This window comes from Oncorhynchus tshawytscha, linkage group LG03 (genome assembly GCF_018296145.1).
Source record: "Oncorhynchus tshawytscha isolate Ot180627B linkage group LG03, Otsh_v2.0, whole genome shotgun sequence".
NCBI lineage: Eukaryota > Metazoa > Chordata > Actinopteri > Salmoniformes > Salmonidae > Oncorhynchus > Oncorhynchus tshawytscha.
The window spans coordinates 11044557-11068823 of NC_056431.1; the positions used below are offsets into that span (position 1 = coordinate 11044557).

At 45.4% G+C, this 24267-nt stretch overlaps 1 protein-coding gene across 3 annotated transcripts in view; it reads right to left on the bottom strand.

Annotated features, from left to right (window-relative positions):
- Positions 1-13063: 13063 nt before the first annotated feature.
- Positions 13064-24267, bottom strand: part of LOC112245008 (glutamate receptor ionotropic, kainate 2) — a 230188-nt gene continuing 218984 nt past the window's right edge. For 2 of the 3 annotated variants that reach the window (XM_042309814.1, XM_042309807.1), the window contains 2 exons: positions 22069-22322; positions 13064-15262 (listed from right to left, as the gene is read on the bottom strand). In XM_042309814.1, the coding sequence (XP_042165748.1) occupies positions 15098-15262; positions 22069-22322 (419 nt within the window). In that variant the 3' untranslated portion in view covers positions 13064-15097. Of the gene's footprint in view, positions 15263-20730; positions 21538-22068; positions 22323-24267 lie in introns of those variants that run through there. The other variant, XM_042309811.1, reaches the window with a different exon arrangement.

Below are 24267 nucleotides of genomic sequence, written 5' to 3' on the forward strand. Positions count from 1 at the left end.
TTACATCTGGGTGGGTCTCAGACAGTGTAATCTGGTCACGCTCCATTACATCTGGGTGGGTCTCAGGCACTGTAATCTGGTCACGCTCCATTACATCTGAGTGGGTCTCAGACACTGTAATCTGGTCATCCTCCATTACATCTGGGTGGGTCTCAGACAGTGTAATCTGGTCACCCTCCATTCCATCTGCGTGGGTCTCAGGCACTGTAATCTGGTCATGCTCCATTACATCTGGGTGGGTCTCAGGCACTGTAATCTGGTCACGATCCATTACATCTGGGTGGGTCTCAGACACTGTAATCTGTTCATGCTCCATTACATCTGGGTGTGTCTCAGGCAGTGTAATCTGGTCATGCTCCATTACATCTGGGTGAGTCTCAGACAGTGTAATCTGGTCACCCTCCATTACATCTGGGTGGGTCTCAGACAGTGTAATCTGGTCACGCTCCATTACATCTGGGTGGGTCTCAGGCACTATAATCTGGTAACGCTCCATTACATCTGAGTGGGTCTCAGACACTGTAATCTGGTCATCCTCCATTACATCTGGGTGGGTCTCAGACAGTGTAATCTGGTCACCCTCCATTCCATCTGCGTGGGTCTCAGGCACTGTAATCTGGTCATGCTCCATTACATCTGGGTGGGTCTCAGGCACTGTAATCTGGTCACGATCCATTACATCTGGGTGGGTCTCAGACACTGTAATCTGTTCATGCTCCATTACATCTGGGTGGGTCTCAGGCACTGTAATCTGGTCACGCTCCATTACATTTGGGTGGGTCTCAGGCACTGTAATCTGGTCACGCTCCATTACATCTGGGTGGGTCTCAGACAGTGTAATCTGGTCACCCTCCATTACATCTGGGTGGGTCTCAGACAGTGTAATCTGGTCACGCTCCATTACATCTGGGTGGGTCTCAGGCACTGTAATCTGGTCATGCTCCATTACATCTGGGTGGGTCTCAGGCACTGTAATCTGGTCATCCTCCATTACATCTGGGTGGGTCTCAGACAGTGTAATCTGGTCACCCTCCATTCCATCTGCGTGGGTCTCAGGCACTGTAATCTGGTCATGCTCCATTACATCTGGGTGGGTCTCAGGCACTGTAATCTGGTCACGATCCATTACATCTGGGTGGGTCTCAGACACTGTAATCTGTTCATGCTCCATTACATCTGGGAGGGTCTCAGGCAGTGTAATCTGGTCATGCTCCATTACATCTGGGTGGTTCTCATGCTCTGTAATCTGGTCATGATCCATTACATCTGGGTGGGTCTCAGACAGTGTAATCTTGTCATGCTCCATTACATCTGGGTGGGTCTCAGGCACTGTAATCTGGTCACGCTCCATTACATCTGGGGGGGTCTCAGACAGTGTAATCTGGTCATGCTCCATTACATCTGGGTGGGTCTCAGGCACTGTAATCTGGTCACGCTCCATTACATCTGGGTGGGTCTCAGACAGTGTAATCTGGTCACACTCCATTCCATCTGGGTGGGTGTCAGGCACTGTAATCTGGCCATTACAGGCCATTACATCTGGGTGGGTCTAAGGCAGTGTAATCTGGTCATGCTCCATTACATCTGGGTGGTTCTCATGCACTGTAATCTGGTCACGATCCATTACATCTGGGTGGGTCTCAGACAGTGTAATCTGGTCATGCTCCATTACATCTGGGTGGGTCTCAAGCACTGTAATCTGGTCACGCTCCATTACATCTGGGTGGGTCTCAGACAGTGTAATCTGGTCATGCTCCATTCCATCTGGGTGGGTCTCAGGCACTGTAATCTGGCCATTACAGGCCATTACATCTGGGTGGGTCTAAGGCAGTGTAATCTGGTCATGCTCCATTACATCTGGGTGGTTCTCATGCACTGTAATCTGGTCACGCTCCATTACATCTGGGTGGGTCTCAGACAGTGTAATCTGGTCACGCTCCATTACATCTGGGTGGGTCTCAGACAGTGTAATCTGGTCATGCTCCATTACATCTGGGTGGGTCTCAGGCACTGTAATCTGGTCTCACACTGTAATCCATTACATCTGGGTGGGTCTCAGGCACTGTAATCTGGTCATGCTCCATTCCATCTGGGTGGGTCTCAGGCACTGTAATCTGGTCATTACAGGCCATTACATCTGGGTGGGTCTCAAGGCACTGTAATCTGGTCATGCTCCATTACATCTGGGTGGTTCTCATGCACTGTAATCTGGTCACGATCCATTACATCTGGGTGGGTCTCAGACAGTGTAATCTGGTCATGCTCCATTACATCTGGGTGGGTCTCAGGCACTGTAATCTGGTCACGCTCCATTACATCTGGGTGGGTCTCAGGCAGTGTAATCTGGTCATGCTCCATTACATCTGGGTGGGTCTCAGGCACTGTAATCTGGTCTCAGACACTGTAATCTGTTCATGCTCCATTACATCTGGGTGGGTCTCAGGCACTGTAATCTGGTCATGCTCCATTACATCTGGGTGGGTCTAAGGCACTGTAATCTGGTCACCCTCCATTACATCTGGGTGGGTCTCAGGCACTGTCATCTGGTCACGCTCCATTACATCTGGGTGGGTCTCAGGCACTGTAATCTGATCACCCTCCATTACATCTGGGTGGGTCTCAGGCACTGTAATCTGGTCACCCTCCATTACATCTGGGTGGGTCTCAGGCACTGTAATCTGGTCACCCTCCATTACATCTGGGTCGGTCTCAGACACTGTAATCTGGTCATGCTCCATTACATCTGGGTGGGTCTCAGACACTGTGATCTGGACATGCTCCATAACATCTGGGTGGGTCTCAGGCACTGTAATCTGGTCACGCTCCATTACATCTGGGTGGGTCTCAGGCACTGTAATCTGGTCATGCTCCATTACATCTGGGTGGGTCTCAGGCACTGTAATCTGGTCACGCTCCATTACATCTGGGTGGGTCACAGACAGTGTCATCTGGTCACCCTCCATTACATCTGGGTGGGTCTCAGGCACTGTAATCTGGTCACAATCCATTACATCTGGGTGGGTCTCAGACACTGTAATCTGTTCATGCTCCATTACATCTGGGTGGGTCTCAGGCACTGTAATCTGGTCACGCTCCATTACATCTGGGTGGGTCTCAGGCACTGTAATCTGGTCATGCTCCATTACATCTGGGTGGGTCTCAGGCACTGTAATCTGGTCACCCTCCATTACATCTGGGTGGGTCTCAGGCACTGTAATCTGGTCACCCTCCATTACATCTGGGTGGGTCTCAGGCACTGTAATCTGGTCATGCTCCATTACATCTGGGTGGGTCTCAGGCACTGTAATCTGGTCATCCATTACATCTGGGTGGGTCACAGACAGTGTCATCTGGTCACCCTCCATTACATCTGGGTGGGTCTCAGGCACTGTAATCTGGTCACGATCCATTACATCTGGGTGGGTCTCAGACACTGTAATCTGTTCATGCTCCATTACATCTGGGTGGGTCTCAGGCACTGTAATCTGGTCACGCTCCATTACATCTGGGTGGGTCACAGACAGTGTCATCTGGTCACCCTCCATTACATCTGGGTGGGTCTCAGGCACTGTAATCTGGTCACGATCCATTACATCTGGGTGGGTCTCAGACACTGTAATCTGTTCATGCTCCATTACATCTGGGTGGGTCTCAGGCACTGTAATCTGGCCATTACAGGCCATTACGTCTGGGTGGGTCTAATGCAGTGTAATCTGGTCATGCTCCATTACATCTGGGTGGGTCTTAGACAGTGTAATCTGGTCACCCTCCATTACATCTGGGTGCGTCTCAGACAGTGTAATCTGGTCACGCTCCATTACATCTGGGTGGGTCTCAGGCACTGTAATCTGGTCACGCTCCATTACATCTGAGTGGGTCTCAGACACTGTAATCTGGTCATCCTCCATTACATCTGGGTGGGTCTCAGACAGTGTAATCTGGTCACCCTCCATTCCATCTGCGTGGGTCTCAGGCACTGTAATCTGGTCATGCTCCATTACATCTGGGTGGGTCTCAGGCACTGTAATCTGGTCACGATCCATTACATCTGGGTGGGTCTCAGACACTGTAATCTGTTCATGCTCCATTACATCTGGGTGTGTCTCAGGCACTGTAATCTGGTCACGCTCCATTACATTTGGGTGGGTCTCAGGCACTGTAATCTGGTCACGCTCCATTACATCTGGGTGGGTCTCAGGCACTGTAATCTGGTCATGCTCCATTACATCTGGGTGGGTCTCAGGCACTGTAATCTGGTCATCCTCCATTACATCTGGGTGGGTCTCAGACAGTGTAATCTGGTCACCTCCATTCCATCTGGGTGGGTCTCAGGCACTGTAATCTGGTCATGCTCCATTACATCTGGGTGGGTCTCAGGCACTGTAATCTGGTCACGATCCATTACATCTGGGTGGGTCTCAGACACTGTAATCTGTTCATGCTCCATTACATCTGGGAGGGTCTCAGGCAGTGTAATCTGGTCATGCTCCATTACATCTGGGTGGTTCTCATGCACTGTAATCTGGTCACGATCCATTACATCTGGGTGGGTCTCAGACAGTGTAATCTGGTCATGCATTACATCTGGGTGGGTCTCAGGCACTGTAATCTGGTCACGCTCCATTACATCTGGGGGGGTCTCAGACAGTGTAATCTGGTCATGCTCCATTACATCTGGGTGGGTCTCAGGCACTGTAATCTGGTCACGCTCCATTACATCTGGGTGGGTCTCAGACAGTGTAATCTGGTCACGCTCCATTCCATCTGGGTGGGTCTCAGGCACTGTAATCTGGCCATTACAGGCCATTACGTCTGGGTGGGTCTAAGGCAGTGTAATCTGGTCATGCTCCATTACATCTGGGTGGTTCTCATGCACTGTAATCTGGTCACGATCCATTACATCTGGGTGGGTCTCAGACAGTGTAATCTGGTCATGCTCCATTACATCTGGGTGGGTCTCAGGCACTGTAATCTGGTCACGCTCCATTACATCTGGGTGGGTCTCAGACAGTGTAATGTGGTCATGCTCCATTACATCTGGGTGGGTCTCAGGCACTGTAATCTGGTCTCAGACACTGTAATCTGTTCATGCTCCATTACATCTGGGTGGGTCTCAGGCACTGTAATCTGGTCATGCTCCATTACATCTGGGTGGGTCTAAGGCACTGTAATCTGGTCACCCTCCATTACATCTGGGTGGGTCTCAGGCACTGTCATCTGGTCACGCTCCATTACATCTGGGTGGGTCTCAGGCACTGTAATCTGATCACCCTCCATTGCATCTGGGTGGGTCTCAGGCACTGTAATCTGGTCACCCTCCATTACATCTGGGTGGGTCTCAGGCACTGTAATCTGGTCACCCTCCATTACATCTGGGTCGGTCTCAGACACTGTAATCTGGTCATGCTCCATTACATCTGGGTGGGTCTCAGACACTGTGATCTGGACATGCTCCATAACATCTGGGTGGGTCTCAGGCACTGTAATCTGGTCACGCTCCATTACATCTGGGTGGGTCTCAGGCACTGTAATCTGGTCATGCTCCATTACATCTGGGTGGGTCTCAGGCACTGTAATCTGGCCACGCTCCATTACATCTGGGTGGGTCACAGACAGTGTCATCTGGTCACCCTCCATTACATCTGGGTGGGTCTCAGGCACTGTAATCTGGTCACGATCCATTACATCTGGGTGGGTCTCAGACACTGTAATCTGTTCATGCTCCATTACATCTGGGTGGGTCTCAGGCACTGTAATCTGGTCACGCTCCATTACATCTGGGTGGGTCTCAGGCACTGTAATCTGGTCATGCTCCATTACATCTGGGTGGGTCTCAGGCACTGTAATCTGGTCACCCTCCATTACATCTGGGTGGGTCTCAGGCACTGTAATCTGGTCACCCTCCATTACATCTGGTTGGGTCTCAGGCACTGTAATCTGGTCACACTCCATTACATCTGGGAGGGTCTCAGGCAGTGTAATCTGTTCATGCTCCATTACATCTGGGTGGTTCTCATGCACTGTAATCTGGTCACGATCCATTACGTCTGGGTGGGTCTCAGACAGTGTAATCTGGTCATGCTCCATTACATCTGGGTGGGTCTCAGGCACTGTAATCTGGTCACGCTCCATTACATCTGGGTGGGTCTCAGACAGTGAAATCTGGTCATGCTCCATTACATCTGGGTGGGTCTCAGGCACTGTAATCTGGTCACGCTCCATTACATCTGGGTGGGTCTCAGACACTGTAATCTGGTCATGCTCCATTACATCTGGGTGGGTCTCAGGCACTGTAATCTGGTCATGCTCCATTACATCTGGGTGGGTCTCAGGCACTGTAATCTGGGCATGCTCCATTACATCTGGGTGGGTCTCAGACACTGTAATCTGGTCACCCTCCATTACATCTGGGTGGGTCTCAGGCACTGTAATCTGGTCACCCTCCATTACATCTGGGTGGGTCTCAGACACTGTAATCTGGTCATGCTCCATTACATCTGGGTGGGTCTCAGACACTGTAATCTGGTCATGCTCCATTACATCTGGGTGGGTCTCAGGCACTGTAATCTGGTCACCCTCCATTACATCTGGGTGGGTCTCAGGCACTGTAATCTGGTCATGCTCCATTACATCTGGGTGGGTCTCAGGCACTGTAATCTGGTCATGCTCCATTACATCTGGGTGGGTCTCAGGCACTGTAATCTGGTCATGCTCCATTACATCTGGGTGGGTCTCAGGCACTGTAATCTGGTCATGCTCCATTACATCTGGGTGGGTCTCAGACACTGTAATCTGGTCACCTCCATTACATCTGGGTGGGTCTCAGGCACTGTAATCTGGTCACCCTCCATTACATCTGGGTGGGTCTCAGACACTGTAATCTGGTCATGCTCCATTACATCTGGGTGGGTTTCAGACACTGTAATCTGGTCATGCTCCATTACATCTGGGTGGGTCTCAGGCACTGTAATCTGGTCACGCTCCATTACATCTGGGTGGGTCTCAGGCACTGTAATCTGGTCATGCTCCATTACATCTGGGTGGGTCTCAGACACTGTAATCTGTTCATGCTCCATTACATCTGGGTGGTTCTCAGGCACTGTAATCTGGTCACGCTCCATTACATCTGGGTGGGTCTCAGACAGTGTAATCTGGTCTCAGACACTGTAATCTATTCATGCTCCATTACATCTGGGTGGGTCTCAGACAGTGTAATCTGGTCATGCTCCATTACATCTGGGTGGGTCTCAGGCAGTGTAATCTGCTCACGCTCTGTTACATCTGGGTCGGTCTCAGACAGTGTAATCTGGTCACAGGCCATTAGGCCCTGGTGGTGGCTGCTTTCACCCACAGTGTAATTTGGCATTATGTCTGTAAAGCTCCTGTGGTGGGGATCAGAGGAGGATAAACGCCTGTGACTTTTCCTTTTAGCCATTTCTCCTCTCAACCATTCAGGCCCTCTGTTTACCCCTATCAACTATTCAGGCCCTCTGTTTACTCCTCTCAACCATTCAGGCCCTGTGTTAACTCCTCTCAACCATTCAGGCCCTGTGTTAATTCCTCTCAACCATTCAGGCCCTGTGTTAACTCCTCTCAACCATTCAGGTCCTGTGTTAATTCCTCTCAACCATTCAGGCCCTGTGTTAACTCCTCTCAACCATGCAGGTCCTGTGTTAACTTCTCTCAGCTGTTCAGGCCCTGTGTTAAATCCTCTCAGATTTTCAGGCCCTGTGTTAACTCCTCTCAGCTGTTCAGGCCCTGTGTTAACTCCTCTCAACCATTCAGGCCCTGTGTTAACTTCTCTCAACCATTCAGGCCCTGTGTTAACTCCTCTCAACCATTCAGGCCTGTGTTAATTCCTCTCAGCCATTCAGGCCCTGTGTTAACTCCTCTCAACCATTCAGGCCCTGTGTTAACTTCTCTCAACCATTCAGGCCCTGTGTTAACTTCTCTCAGCCATTCAGGCCCTGTGTTAAATCCTCTCAGATTTTCAGGCCCTGTGTTAACTCCTCTCAACCATTCAGGCCCTGTGTTAACTTCTCTCAACCATTCAGGCCCTGTGTTAACTCCTCTCAACCATTCAGGCCCTGTGTTAACTCCTCTCAACCATTCAGGCCCTGTGTTAACTCCTCTCAACCATTCAGGCCCTGTGTTAACTTCTCTCAGCTGTTCAGGCCCTGTGTTAACTCCTCTCAGATTTTCAGGCCCTGTGTTAACTCCTCTCAGCTTTTCAGGCCCTGTGTTAACTCCTCTCAACCATTCAGGCCCTGTGTTAACTTCTCTCAACCATTCAGACCCTGTGTTAACTCCTCTCAACCATTCAGGCCCTGTGTTAACTCCTCTCAACCATGCAGGCCCTGTGTTAACTTCTCTCAACCATTCAGGCCCTGTGTTAACTTCTCTCAACCATTCAGGCCCTGTGTTAACTTCTCTCAACCATTCAGGCCGTGTGTTAACTTCTCTCAACCATTCAGGCCCTGTGTTAACTTCTCTCAACCATTCAGGCCTTGTGTTTACTGGGTTGATAATCTCTACCAGCTACAGAGGCTGCTAGGGGGGAATCCTTCATACTGTCCTTTACTTTTTTAGCAGATGATTTTTTTGCCAAGGCAGACAGAAAGGACATGGTATTGAATGCTGCTTGATGCGGTGTCACACGTCTTGACACAATTCCACATGGAATGTTTTATTTCTCCACCGCCCCCTCGCTCTTACCCCCCTCTCTCTTACCCCCCTCTCTCCCTTATTTATTATTATTATTTTATCTAAAGGATTTTGCTTTGGAATCTCTGCCATGGCTGAAGGTGGTCTTATTGCTTTTGTCACATGATAGAGTAGGTCTGGTATGGTTTACTCCTCCGGTTTTACACAACATCCGAGAAACTCATGGTGGGTTTCCAATACAGATGGTTTAGTCCAAAATCCTCTACCCCTACCCTCTCCTCCTCTCTCCGCCCATCTTCTCGCCTCCCTTTCTTCCCTTCCCCTTCCCTGTTCTCAAATCAGGTCAATGAGAAAAATAGAGAAATCTAATAAAACAATTTAGATAGGAATCTCTTTTTCCAGGGAGACCTGGCCAAGAGGGTTATTATCTTAGTAACTATTCAGAAATAATGAAAACTGAAAACCTCAGACACAACTAACAAAACCCTTGGCCTGAAGCCCCATGTCTCAAGGACAACGACCATCTCTCGGTCGCCACCACGTACGGCCTTGTCCTGTTCAGTCTTCATTAAAACTGATTGATAAACAGGGTTTGACTGGGGGATGAGAGGACCATACAGGGGACATGGCTTTTCCTTCCCCATCTCCAGTTTACTGGCACTCCCCACCAGCCATGATAATTAGCCAATTAATGGGATCCGGCGTGTGCGTTTGTTATCTCCCTCCATCCTCCCCCCTCGGCCTGACAGAGGTGTGAAGATTCGGGCCCGTCTGAAGCGACACCTTGTGTGAAAACCTCAATCTGATAATGGAATGGCTGAGAACAGGCACACACACAAAGAAAAATACCCCGGGCTAGGTTCTAACGATCCACACAACGGCAGCATTAGTCCTGAGGACGCAGGGCACAGATAAGGATGTTTTCTCCCTCCACAGAATGTGTTTCCTTACCATCAGAATGTTTTTTAATGAGCTGTTATCTTGGCGGTGGGCTGGACACTGACACCACTGTTTGTTTTGTTCATTTTTCTGAGGGTAAAGACAGTGTGGACCGGCAGGATCCACTGTTCCACTACTAACTTGGACATTGGTGTGTGTTTTCGATATGCATTTTGGACAGATCATTTTCCTGCTGCTGAATAACCTAAGATGAATCCATGGTGAAGCTATCCCAGGGTTTCTGCCTCTGTTGAACCTCAAATTCTATCTATTACTCTTCAAACAAGTACATTTCCATTAGATTTTTTTACAAATGTATTCAAAAGCTATTTATTCATAAAGCTTACTCAGATAGAGCTGCACTTATCAGATACTTTGAATTTAGAAGTCACCAACGTATGGAAGCAGATTTCCGCCACAACTAACACACAACAAAAAAGGCCAACAGTGTTCAGGTTCCTCTACATCCAGTAATGAAGTAACTGGAAAACTGAGGTCAGGTTGATAAGGAGGAAAGCTTTCTAAACCAGCAGGTTAGACAGGTTAACTACAAATGTTTTTAAATGTAATCTGTTGGCTGCATCTCCACAACACTGCCCCTGACAGCCCCTGGGCCTTCATCCCATCCCATCCGTCCTATCCATCCCACCTCTCAGGTCAGGGTGAGGATGGAGAGTTAATCTGATTAGCCGCAGCGCTCTGCTGAGTCATACCCTGGGTATGGGTCAAGGGTCATACCCTTGAGGTCATGACCCTCCCTGTGTTTGCTGACTGAGTCTGTTTCTGGGTGAATTGGTGACCGTGGCCCACAAGTAAAGCAGGCTACCTCCACACTTTCACTACCCCCACCGTCCCTTAACGACAGTCATTTGGCTTTGTTTATCACTGTGTTAATTCCCTCTATTTGAATTCATTATGGATAGTTAATTCCTCGACGCTACAAGGCAGTTCCTCTCCTCTTGCCATCATGGACAGCGTCTCCCCAACCATAACAATCCCCGTCTAATAAAGACTGTGAGTCATTGGAACCCGCTTATCATTGTATATGCACATACATTTGAGCGTGCATGTGATTACCCTCACAGACAGTCTTGCATTTATATATTTTGTCTCGTTTCAATGGCTTGGGAATAATTGTACAATTGCTCTATTCATCTCTGCTAACCCAGAAGTCAAATCTTGCGTAAGTGATTAACGTCTGTGTTCACGTGTCAACAATGTAGTCTCCGCCCTTGCAAAAGTAAACTCTCAGCCCACCCCCCTTCCGATCCGTGTGCGCAAACGCACAAAGCACAGCCGGTGAAGCAGTTTAAGCACCTCCTTCGCCCAATCCTGATATGTCCAACTAAACAGTGATGAAATCCCCAAAACCGGAAGTAATGATGCTCGGAATTCACGCATCTCATTCAGTTCTGGCAGATTCTCTCGGTCTACACGCAGTCTGCCCAAGGGACATTCCTGCTCTATAGGCTTACATATTGAATAACCCTGTGTTGCATAGTTGTTGTATAGTATAATAATTTATTTTGCCAATTTTCCTAACTGCATTAAAGGGTATGCATGGCAGATCTGCTGTACATTTTGTGTCTTTCAAATAGGAATCCTTTCACTTGTACCCGGCTGTTAAAGACGAATAACATTTGAAAAAATTCAAATAAACAGAATAGATAGATTGCCCTTTGTTTTTTCGTTCATGTCAGTATTTCCACAGCTGCTCTCCAGATGGAGGGATATGGAGTACAAAATGCAGAGTGAGAGCGCACAGTCAACATTACATGGTAAAACAACGTTTTCAAAAGTACTGAAGGAGTCTTGAACAATTATCTTTCTGTTCAAATGCTGTGATTTCTTTTCTTTTTGGCTCAATATCGACTTGCTTTGTTCTTCATTCGATTTTTGTGTTTATATATATATATATATATATCCACTGTTGCTAAATATATATATATATCCCATATTCCATCAGTCTTCTATTGTGTTTTCTGTTCACATTGCTATTTGTTCTGTTTAGAGTCTGATCCAAGCTGTAACAATGTAATGGTGACAAAACATTTAGCTTTCGAGTCAAATGAACGACACCACAAGGTTGTGAAGATTTTTTTAAAATTTTCTTTAAACTTGTGCATCAACTTCAAACAGTAAACTGTGTGCACTCCGTTTAGTTTTCATAACATGTTCAAAATTAGTTACAATGGCAAGAAAAAGTATGTGAACCCTTTGGAATTACCTGGATTTCTGCATAAATTGGTCATCAAATTTGCTCTCATCTTCATCTAAGTCACAACAGACAAGCACAGTGTGCTTAAACTAATAACACACAAATTATTGTATTTTTCTTGTCTATATTGAATACATCATCATTTAAACATTTACAGTGTAGGTTGGAAAAAGTATGTGAACCCCTAGGCTAATGACTTCTCCAAAAGCTAATTGGAGCCAGGAGTCAGCTAACCTGGAGTCCAATCAATGAGACGAGATTGAAGATGTTGGTTACAGCTGCCTTGCCCTATAAAAACACTCACAAAATTTGAGTTTGCTATTCACAAGAAGCATTGCCTGATGTGAACCATGCATCGAACAAAAGAGACCTCAGAAGACCTAAGATTAAGAATTGTTGACTAGCATAAAGCTGGAAAGGGTTACAAAAGTATCTCTAAAAGCCTTGGTGTTCATCAGTCCACGGTAAGACAAATTGTCTATAAATGGAGAAAGTTCAACACTGTTGCTACTCTCCCTAGGAGTGGCCGTCCTGCAAAGATGACTGCAAAAGCACAGCGCAGCATGTTCAATGAGGTTAAGAAGAATCTTAAGAGTGTCAGCTAAAAACCTACAGAAATCTCTGGAACATGCTAACATGTCTGTTGATGAGTCTACGATACGTAAAACACTGAACAAGAATGGTGTTCATGGGAGGACACTACAGAAGAAGTCACTGCTGCCCCCCCCAAAAAAAAATCCCAAGTTTCTCAGGACATTTTGCAGAATGTAAGGCTATCTGTCAATTGAAGCTCAACAGAAGTTGGGTGACGCAACAGGACAACGACACAAAACACAACAATAGAATGGCTTCATAGAAGAAAATACACCTTCTGACCTCAACCTGATTTGAGATGCTGTGGCATGACCTCTAGAGAGTAGTTCACACCAAACATCCCAAGAATATTTCTGAACTGAAACAGTTGTTTAAGAGGAATGGTCCAAAATTCCTCCTGACCGTTGTGCAGGTCTGATTGGTAACATTTGGTTGAGGTTATTGCTGCCAAAGGAGGGTCAACCAGTTATTAATTCCAAGGATTCACATACTTGTTCAACCCTGCACTGTGAATGTTTACACAGTGTGTTCAATAAAGACATGAAAACGTATAATTGTTTGTGTTATTAGTTTAAGCAGACTGTGCTTGTCTATTGTTGTGACCTAAATGAAGATCAGATCAAATTTGATGAACAATTTATGCAGAAATCCAGGTATTTCCAAAGGATTCACATACTTTTTCTTGCCACTGTCGGTGTTCTTTATTTTGTTAAATACATATTTTTCCGTTTTTATAACCATTTACACACAATTTCTCAGCACTGAAAACTAGCAGTCTATTGGAATTCAGGGGTGTAGAATGATAAGCATCATTGGCAGTCCTCTTCACTTCAGCTTCTTTGTGTGTATATATATGTATTCTTCTAATTATTGTTTAATCATTACTCTTCTTTCACCTGAAGTAAAAATATCTTTCTTTTAAATATGATTCCTTTACATGATAAAAATAGTTTTTCCAAAACATGTATTATGCCACTGAAGCTCAACCAGAATGCTCTGGAGACCCCATTGGTGTGAGGCCGGTCCATGGAGGGGTTGTTCTCGTGACCCCCTGGAGGGGATTGTGTTAGGCCTGACGGGGCTATCCTAGATGGGGCTGCTATCCCTTGGGATGCCCACACGGCCCACAGTGGAGAGAGAGGCTCGCTGTCTGCCGTGGTGACATCCGTGGTGCATTTTGTGTTGATAAAAATTATTACAAAATTTTTGATTTTCTTCGTACAAAAACACTTTTTCATAGAAATTGCATTTGCACAAGTAAATGTGAGGATTTTGTTACTAAAATAAAAGCCACAAGAATACAAAAAGAAACTTGAGACTTGACATTGAACAAAAAAGGAAACCAAAAAATTTGTACTGAAAATGAGGTGTGTACTGTATCCTTGCAGCTGCTGTGAAAATTCAGTCAATGAAAATATAAATAAAATAATAAATACTTGAATAAATAAATTCCTCATGTTGTGTGATTGCTGTGAATGTTGTTTCAGATCCACTCCTGCTGTCCTGCTTTCCTTCAATTCAAACTACTAAGGTTTCCAAGGTTACTACTTTCATCATGTCCGCAACTCTTCATGTCACTTCCAGTTCCTATCACCTAATTCCTCTATTACATCACTGCCTCACACCCGGTAATTGTCTCTCTTGTATTTATATATGTATATATTTTTTCATTCAAAAAATGTTTTCCATCCATTTTCCATTTAACAAAATGTTAGTACTCTGAAATAAAGTAAATTAAATCCCCTATTGCCTGATGGATAATGTACTGTATTCTTTCCAACAGTGAATCATATGAATAAACGATGCCTCTGTACATGTTGGGAGCAGTTCTGTCCTGCTCACCAATGCGTTTTGGGCTTTGGGTTTCATTTGGAACTGGCTGTTTCTAGCCCATCTGTTCTCCTTCTTATTCTATGGTTGAATAAAAACGAGATGCGTCCTTTACACACTCGCCAACTGATTTTCTCTCCATTTCTTCTATTAGTGTCTGTGTATGTGTTTGCTCCATAACTATGACTGAGGGATGTACGCTCTCCTGATTCTACCTAACCAAGCTCTCTGCATGTGGTCTACTCAGTGAGAGAGAGAGAGTGGTTGGGTAGCAGATACAGATCACATGTCCAAATTGAATCAATATTTAACGTACAACCAAACATGTACAACCAAACATGTATCATATGTATGATATTCTATACTTTCAATTTAACCTGCCCTCCCTCCTTTCCTCTGAATCCTGGGTTTATCTCTCTCTTTTTTTGATACTAAATCATGGCACCACTTGGTCACTCCTTGCTCAGGTGCATTGCCAGGTAGATTAATGAGGTAACTCACATTGAATTGCTCCCAGGTTAGTTCAAGTTATTTCCACAGGAAACATTGTTGAATCTCTTTTCATTTCTTGCTTAGTGTTTCAAAACAACGATGCCAGACAGTCAGTCCAGTCAGTGATCAGAGCAGCTCAGTTCCTCTCTTCTCCACTTCTCTTCTCCTTTCTTCTCATCTCCTCTCCAAATCTCCTCTCCCATCTCTCTTAACCCCCCCTTCCATATACACTCACATAAATCAACTATCACCCTTCCTCCCCCAATGTCTCTTCACCCTACACTCCTCCCTGTGACAGCAGAGAGAGATAGAGAGAGAGATAGAAAGAGTTAGAGGGATAGAGAGAGAGGGAGTCCTGTTCTAGGCCATGGTCTCTTTGCCTGGCAGTCTGCGGTCGTTGAAGGTGTGCATGTTGATGACGTCCTCTGTCTTCACCATGACGGGCGGCTGAGGCTTGTGTTTGAGGCGCCGCTGGCACTTGAGGGACACCCGCAACTCGTCCACCATGGCACTGCAGAAGGACCTCTGTAGGAGAGAGTGAAAGAGAGAGAGAGAGAGAGAGAGAGAGTCAGAAAGAGAGAGAGAGAAAACAGGGATTTCAGAGAGAGCCTCCTCTAGGTTCCAAACAATTTGGCAGTAATAAGCTCAGCAGAGCAGAGCACTGCAGAGCTGCTACTTCCCCAGGGCAGGCTCTCTACAGCCCCGTCTCTGAGAGCTGCCATGGTGACACAGAGCAAGCAGGGGAGAGAGGAGCTGGCTCAGGAAAGGGTGGGTGGGCTCGGGCTGGAGTTCGAGTTGGATGGAGGTTGCATGTCCATAGTCTTTTAGTGTAGTAGGTGGATAAAGGGGCTAGAAGTGGGTAGGAATCAGGACAGGATTTGCACTGGAGGTTGGCAGGGATTCCTCTTGTATTGGGAGACAATAAATTTAGCAACTTCATGTTTTCAGAGCGTTGAGAAACATTGACTTTATCCACAGACTGTTATTGCTGTATTATAGGTATCTTACTACAGCCGTGCAGCTATTTGATCATGTACAGCAACACCTGATTATGGTAGCTTGCGTTAACAGCTTTAAATTATTAAAATGTGTTGACATACTGCTAATTAAAACATGCCTGTAGCCCTGGCAACGATTCAGTTTCAAATCAAGCACGGGTGTGAAGTTTGGTTGGTGAGTGGAGGGGCTGGGATGAAGGAAGGGCTAGATGGTCTAGGGGGGGGTAATGCTTTGGGAAGAGTAGATTGAAGAGGGTTAGAAGGAAAGCTGTGCACAGTGCCGAATTGCTGGAGTCCATCTGGAGTCGCACACATGGCGAGTGAACGCACGTACACACAGGCAAGCGTGCAAGCACACTCTCTCTCTCTCACACACACACACACACACACACACACACACACACACACACACACACACACACACACACACACACACCAGTAAGCATTCTAGGCTAGCTAAAGTGATTTCTCCATGGCAGATTTCCCCCATCCTTCTCTGCCAGGCAGCCCAGCCGGGGCCCAGGCCCATACAGCAGCATGACTTATTGATGCATATTACATCTCGTCTGACTCAAATCCCATGTAGCTGCATGGCCAATTAAGCTGCTGCCTCTTCTTCCTTCTCCTTTTCTCAAAAGCTACTCTGGCATTTTCAAATGGTGCACTGAACAACGCAGAGTGACTCAACTAAATCTGAAACTGCTATTCCTGGAGGTACTATTGGGGAAACAGATTTCAAGGGACTAATATGTTTTCGAGTCTAGGTTAAATCTTTCACATAAAAACACAACTTATATTTTGGAACGGCACTATGGTGATGTCTGGTACAGGTACGTATGCCAAATAATTCAGAACCTCAACTGAGTTGATAGAGAACCGAGGGATGTCTACCTTACTAGCTGGAATGTGAAAGGGCTCAACCATCCTGTCAAGAGAAATAAGGCCTCTGCCCACCTCAAGCAATTGAAGGCTGGGTTGGTCTACCAGCAAGAACACAAGGATGAAGACAACAGTGAAGACGTTATGCTGCTAAGTCAGCCAGTGATTGAGTGTCATTCAGTTACTCATGCCAATGCTTACCTAACAGGCTGCCTTCTCCTTAGTGCCTTTTTTCCTCATCTATGACCAGTAGGGTTATGACATTGTTATGAGTTGTCCTAATGAACAGGTATCTCACACGAACACATTCTATAGTTATGGCTATAGGACTCCCACCCATGCAAATGTTTTAATGCTTTCGCTTTCCAGCATACCAACAATCACATCAATTCACCAGTACTCAAAATTCTATGCATATTGAGTATATGGATTTGGGTGTACGAAGGTATGTACCTATCTGAGTGTATATGATATTACATGTTAGTATGTGCATGTGTGTATCATATTCATAAATCATATCTATATCATATATTGTTTGTCTTCTTCTCACAAAAAACATACAGTAAAAAGCTACAACTGGAGTTGCAGGAATTACTCCTAGAAGTCCTGCTGATTGACTACAAGCCTTTCAGAAAACATGCTTTTCATGGCTATTGATTTTCTCTGGGAAAGAGAGATTGAATAGCATCTTCTACCTAGGACACTTCTCCCCTCATGAAGCTGTGGGCTTAGTGGCCATCTACGACCAATATAAAAGTCCCAAAAGTAAAACCCCGCCCAACTGGCTTTCCAGGCAGGCTAAGAAAATGCTCCCTGACTCAGGGGACACATCTCCATCATGGCCTCATGGCTGCTGGGCTCATAGTTGGATTGATGGTGGCTGTTTAGTGGTGGCCATTGAATGACAGAGTTTTAACGACCCCTTTTCTCCACCACCAGCAGCCCAATCCTGAGCTGAACAGGCTCAGGTCTCAGAGCACTTTGGGCTGGCTCAGAGGAAGACAGGAAGAAAACGTCCACTTAAGGAGGTGAGATGGAGAAATAATAAATCCAACACTTTTACTGCCTTAAAGCTTTTTTACTACCATTAATGGAGGAAGGCACTGGTGGGTATTTTTCAGGCCATATACAGTACAGCCCAGTCAGTCTGTACCACCACGTACACGGATCTATAGACCCCCAGACCTGCTCATCAGGTTGTGTATAACAGCTGAGATGAAAAGACACCATAGTAGCTCCCACTCCATCTCTCACTCCATGATAGCATGATGGAGAAATGGAGGGCAAGCAAGAGATGAATAGTCACTTTTTTGTGTGTGTGTAGTCAATGGGTGTCTGTGTGTGCACATCTGTCTGAGCAGGTGTGTGTGTGCACATATAAGTGCATGCGTACATTCCTGCGTGTGTGTGTGAATGCGTGCGTGCGTGTGTGTGCGCGCGCACACAATCGGGGAGCTGGATGGTTCCTCACACACAGCTGGTGATCCCTGTCCCTGGAGAGCCAGGTTATTCTGCAGCACCCTCAGCAGCAGGCAGGAGGAGGAGGCGGAAGAGGACAAATGGAAGGAAGATGAGGAGGAGCTGAAGGAGCAGGAAGGGGAGGAGGAGGGAGAGGTGGAGGATAACGAGGTGGAAGAAAAGGAAAAGGGGGATAAGAAAGAGGAACAGGTGGAGAAGGAAGAGGGGGAAGTGGACAACCATGGTGATCATGGTATTTTTCTGAAAGCCAGCCATGTTGTGACGATGGGAATGTGTGGACTTGAGAGAAAGTCCTCATTGGGCGAACCAGAATGAAAAGCCTACTAAAACTTCAAATATTTCTCAATCTTTTATTAAAGTTAATAACCAGTGGAAAATATTAGACTGAAAACCTAATTATTCTGTATCACAATCTGAGTTAAGTAAATTAAAATAATTTCAAATAAACATACAATTATTGTCATTACAACATATATTTTTGGATTTGGCAAATAATATTAACAAATGTTGACATTATAAGGTGTATGACTCATAACATTAAATAAATGACTTGCCATTTTTATTTCTCTCTTTATCCTTTCTAATGTTACACAGAATACAGTAGCAGTTGGACACACCTACTCATTCCCACAGTGTTCTTTATTTTTACTATGTTCTACACTGTAGAATAATAGTGAAGATATCCAAACTGTTAAATAACACGTATGGAATCATGTAGTAACCAAAAAAGTGTTAAACAAATCAACATATATTTTATATTGAGATTCCTCAAAGTAATCACCCTTTGCCTTGAATGTCTAGAGTGTGCAAAGCTGTCATCTCCGGATTGACTGACCTTCATGTCTTAAAGTAATGATGGAAAGTCATTTCTCTTTGCTTATTTGAGCTGTTCTTGCCATAATATGGAATTGGTCTTTTACCAAATTGGGCTATTTTCTGTTCACCACCCCTGCCTTGTCACAACACAATGGATTGGCTCAAATGCATTAGGAAGGAAATACATTTTAACAAGGCACACCTATTAATTGAAATGCATTCCAGGTGACTACCTCATGAAGCTGATTGAGAGAATGCCAAGTGTGTGCAAAGCCGTCATCAAGGCAAAGGGTGGCTACATTGAAGAATATAAAATATAACAAATATTTTGATATATTTAACACTTTTTTGGTTACTACATGATTCCATATCTGTTATTTCATACTTTTGATGTCTTCACTCTTATTCTACAATGTAGAAAATAGTAAAAATAAAGAAAACCCCTGGAATGAGTAGGTGTGTCCAAACTTTTGACTGGTACTGGGAGTAATTATAAAATGCAAATTTCAGGGTGTGCGCTATCAAGCATGACAAACCCAACAAAGAGATGCTTAGGAGAACATTTTTCAAGTTGACACTTTCAGCATCGTGGTGAAAATACAACCCTGTACTGTCAACACATTCAAGTAAAGGATCTTGTGCAATTAAATAAAATATCAGGTATTTTCAAATGTGACTAATTATTGAATTGATATGGGAAAACTTGGTACACTTGGTACTCTGCATATCGTGTCAAGGTTTAACAGTTAAAACAGTAGCAACGGGCCACACATACTAAAATACACGTTGTGGTTGTGTGACACTTAAATGTCTATTTGCTTTGGATGAGTAAAACATGTGTTGCTTCTCAGATCATCTGACACAAAAAAATTATTGATTGTGAGAATTTATGAAAAGCAATATACACCTTTGTCGGTTATCGATTGGATATTAAAATATTGAGGTACACAACTTACATAATTGTAGCATACAGGCACAGGTAGTGTGAAAAGAAAATGCTAAATGGACTGACAACTGACAACTACTCAAGTCTTCTTGAAAACAGATATGTGAGTGAGGTCTATTCTCTGTCTGGATATATCTGCTATCTACGCTCCTACGCCTAGTTCTGAGCTGATAAGAGTGTGAAACGTATCTTCTTCAACTGCTGTGTCTGACACAAAGACATGCTGAAGAACACCAGGAAGAGATCATGATCAACATCAAATGATGTTGAGGTTTCTATTAAATCATCACTCTCCTTCTCTTTTCTCTGGCTCGGCTGACTATTACTCCCTACTCTACTCACTACCAACCTTCCTTATGGGTTATGATTAGCCATATCATTCTTTAAATGACATCCTATTGATGGGGGACCTCCCCTCCTGTCTACCCTGGCTGGTCTGTGGGTGTAGCGCTGTGCTGTGTGTGTGTGTTGTCGTTGACAGGACTCTGAACATCACTTCACAACTAGATGCTCTGAAACATAGATATGGGGGCTTATGGCCGAGAAGCAGCAGCAGCATCACTGCGTTGTGCGATCGATGGAGGGTGTAGAAGAAAGCTCTTAGTGCAGGCCAAGCTCCTGTGGAGAGCTAAGTAGGGGTTGGCGTTTGAGATTTATGAGACTGTTGTTGGGTGAGAGAGCACTGTGTTAGACAGGAAAAGAAGGACAGGACCGGTCAGGACAGGACCGGTCAGGACAGGGCAGGAGGGACGGGACGGGACAGGGCAGGGCAGGCAGGACAGGACAGGAAGGACAGGGCAGGGAGGACAGGGCAGGGCAGGCAGGACAGGAAGGACAGAGCAGGACAGGAAGGACAGGAAGGACAGAGCAGGAAGGACAGGACAGGACAGAGCAGGAAGGACAGAGCAGGGCAGGAAGGACAGGAAGGACAGGGCAGGACAGGGCAGGAAAATCAAGAGAGGAATCCCAGGAAGGACAGGACAGGAATCCCAGGAAAGACAGGACAGGAAGGACATGGGTTTAAGGGGAACATCAAAAGTTTTACATGCTGTTGATGACGAGTGATGTGTTGTTGTAGCATTACACTTTCAAGATGAGATTATTCAGTATAGTACTTAGTATGTTATAATAGCTGAAAGCGTACAAAACCAAGCCTTCAGAGAGTTTGCAATTATAGCTTGATTCAGTTTGGCTTGTCTGTCCAAAAGTTTGTATCTGATAATAATGATTCATTTTTTTGGGAGAGGATTGCTGTGGCTGTGTGTTGAGGGTGACATGAAGACGAGAGTGGCAAGGCGTATGACTGGTGACATTTACATGAACATTATGGATCATGCATTTGGGCCAACCTTCCAATCCCATCGTGTGAAACCGTGCACCTATAGTTTTAGGGACACCTTTCGAACACATACACTTAACCATGCACCAATGGCAACCTTTCATTGAAACGTTGTGACCATAACGTCGCTACCAGTTCTTCCGACAGGAAACTTCCCAATCGGGACTATCTGAAGTTAAAAAAATACAATTTGTGCATTTTAGGTAATTGTAGATGACTGGAGTCTCTGGAGTCTTTCTGGAGGTCATTTGAGCTGGTGGTTAAAGTCTACAGGTAGCTGCTTGGAGGGTCCGTGGTGACAGCAGAACTCCTCACGCTTCCTATCACCTTGGTGCCGTTGGGGCTAAGTGGATAAAGGCAAGAAAATGAACCCATACTTACTGTGTCTTAAAGAATATGGTGCATTGCTGTATCTACATAAACATCAGTGTTTCAGGAGCTGACCTGAGTATCATGTAAAAGTGTCCTTGTGATCTCAGTGTAACTAAGATGGCTACCGTCTGTCTGTCCTTTTGTACATCATGTACATTCAAATAAGTGTTAATACTGAACACGTGTAAATGTCCCCTCCACCCGTATCCAAACATCAAGTGCACTTTATTGAGTATGAGGTGAGGGATGGTTTAGTGCAAATACAATGAGACTAAATGTCTCTACTTTCATAATTTTGTGCTTTTTATGTCAGAAAAAAATATATGTGATATATGTGATAAAATTGTTATATTTTGTAAACCACAAAATAAAATGTAAGCTAGGCCAAAACACAACGCTAATAGAAAAGTGGTCTCCTTGACAAGAATCTCTGTATAATAAGATCCACACAGAGGCACATTGTCATTGCAACCTGGCTATACGTGAAAGGATGTTGCTTTACCTTTTCCAGCTGTGCGTTTTGTTTGGACTTATAGATGAACTCTCCGACCGCCACGAACACCGACAGGACGAGTCCAGCCGCCAGGACGATAAAGATGCCCCCGATGTTCTGGACCCCCAGAGCGCTGGCCTCCTTATTCTTCTCATCCTCCGGACAACCGTTCCCCCTCCACCACTTCTCCTTCATCATGTGCAGCTTTCCTTCTTCCTGCAGCTGCAGGATCGCTATGGTGATCTTGTCCCTGTACGGAGAACCTGAGGGACCACATTTTTTTTAACAAAAATTTAAAATCGGGTGAGGTTGAGATGGATAATAATTAGGAGGAAAGCGTATGTTTGTGTACGTGAGCATGTGTGTGTAAAGTACGTGTGGGTGTGTGTGCGTGTGTTTGTGTACAGTACATGTGCATGTGCGTGGCACCAACATCCCAGCCACAGTGTCCTGGCTGGTGCTGAATGCACCATAGATTCTCCCATGCAGCTCCCACAGTGGTTTCACAAACAATATACAAATAAACCCGAAATACATTCCAGGGACCAGCAATTTACCTCCTTTTATCTGCTCCTTTTGTTCTCTCATTAATACTGGTTGCCATGCTTAATTAGCGGTAATGTCTCTAGTGTGCATTCTTTTGTTTTGCTTAATAAATAAATGTGCTGCCGACATGTTGCTTTGAAGTGCTCCCTTCTGCCCCTCTGTGTGTGTGTGTGTGTGTGCGTGCACGTTCACGACATCTCCTCAGTGTCGGGAGTATTTCCCAGAACTCCCAGCAGCCTCCAGGCTTCCCCACACTAGCCAGGTAAACAGGGCTGGTGTGTTCGTGTTCCCTGCTGGCCAGATCAAACCCCGTCACATGCAGAGGCTTCTGATTAGACCTGAAGGGTGAAACCAAGTGAAAACACTTGAAATCTCCCCGACCCCCTTTCATATCATCGACTGGAGAGCTCTACCTGTGGCTAGGGGCCCATATAACCAGGATGTTAATGCTGCTTGAATTTTTTAAAACTCAATCACACTCCCTTATTATTATCTCATACACTTCAGAACTATAGCCAGCTTGGTGTTGAGGGGAAAACCAATATTCAGAACTATAGCCAGCTTGGTGTTGAGAAGAGGGGAAAACAGGTCTTCAGAAATATAGCCAGCTTGGTATTGAGAAGAGGGGAAAACAGGTCTTCAGAAATATAGCCAGCTTGGTATTGAGAAGAGGGGAAAACAGGTCTTCAGAAATATAGCCAGCTTGGTATTGAGAAGAGGGGAAAACAGGTCTTCAGAACTATAGCCAGCTTGGTATTGAGAAGAGGGGAAAACAGGTCTTCAGAACTATAGCCAGCTTGGTGTTGAGGAGAGGGGAAAACAACTCTTCAGAACTATAGCCAGCTTCGTGTTGAGAGGAGGGGAAAACAACACATGGCGATTGCCTGATGAATATTAAGTATCAAGGCTGTTTGTTGAGAAGCAACCATGCAGGGAACAATACAATGCTACTTGTTAGTATGTATGAGGACCAATACTATAGCAGCAGGAGCTGGGCAGACAAAAAGGCACGCAGTGATTGACAATCTCCATAGTAACACTTCCTCACTGTGCTGTTGCTATGCCTGAAGAGCAGAGAACAGTGGTGTTGCGATCACCAGGCCACCTCTGAATACTTTTAGATGTGTTATGTCCTTCATCGTCAGCTCAAGGCTTTGTGTGTGTGTCTCTCTCTCTTTTTTATCAGATCAACAACAGACAGGCAGAGCCCAGCGTACATGTTTGAAGACATGCATACCCATGGTGATAAATAATTTGAAACACACAGCACTAACTCTCATATAATTCATTGCCATCTAAATACATTTCTCTTCAGGTGTCACATTCATACAACAGCTACCGTAGCTAGTCCTGTGTGAGTCAGATCCCTCACTAATGTAGCTAGCCCTGTGCGTGTCAGATCACTCACTACTGTAGCTAGCCCTGTTTGTATCATACCACACACTACTGTAGCTAGCCCTGTGTGTGTCTGATCGCTCACTACTGTAGCTAGCCTTGTGTGTGTCTGATCACTCACTACTGTAGCTAGTCCTGTGTGTGTCAGATCACTCACTACTGTAGCTAGTCCTGTGTGTGTCAGATCACGCACTACTGTAGCTAGTCCTGTGTGTGTCAGATCACTCACTACCTGCAGCCCTAGGACTGAGGAAACTAAGGAAAAGG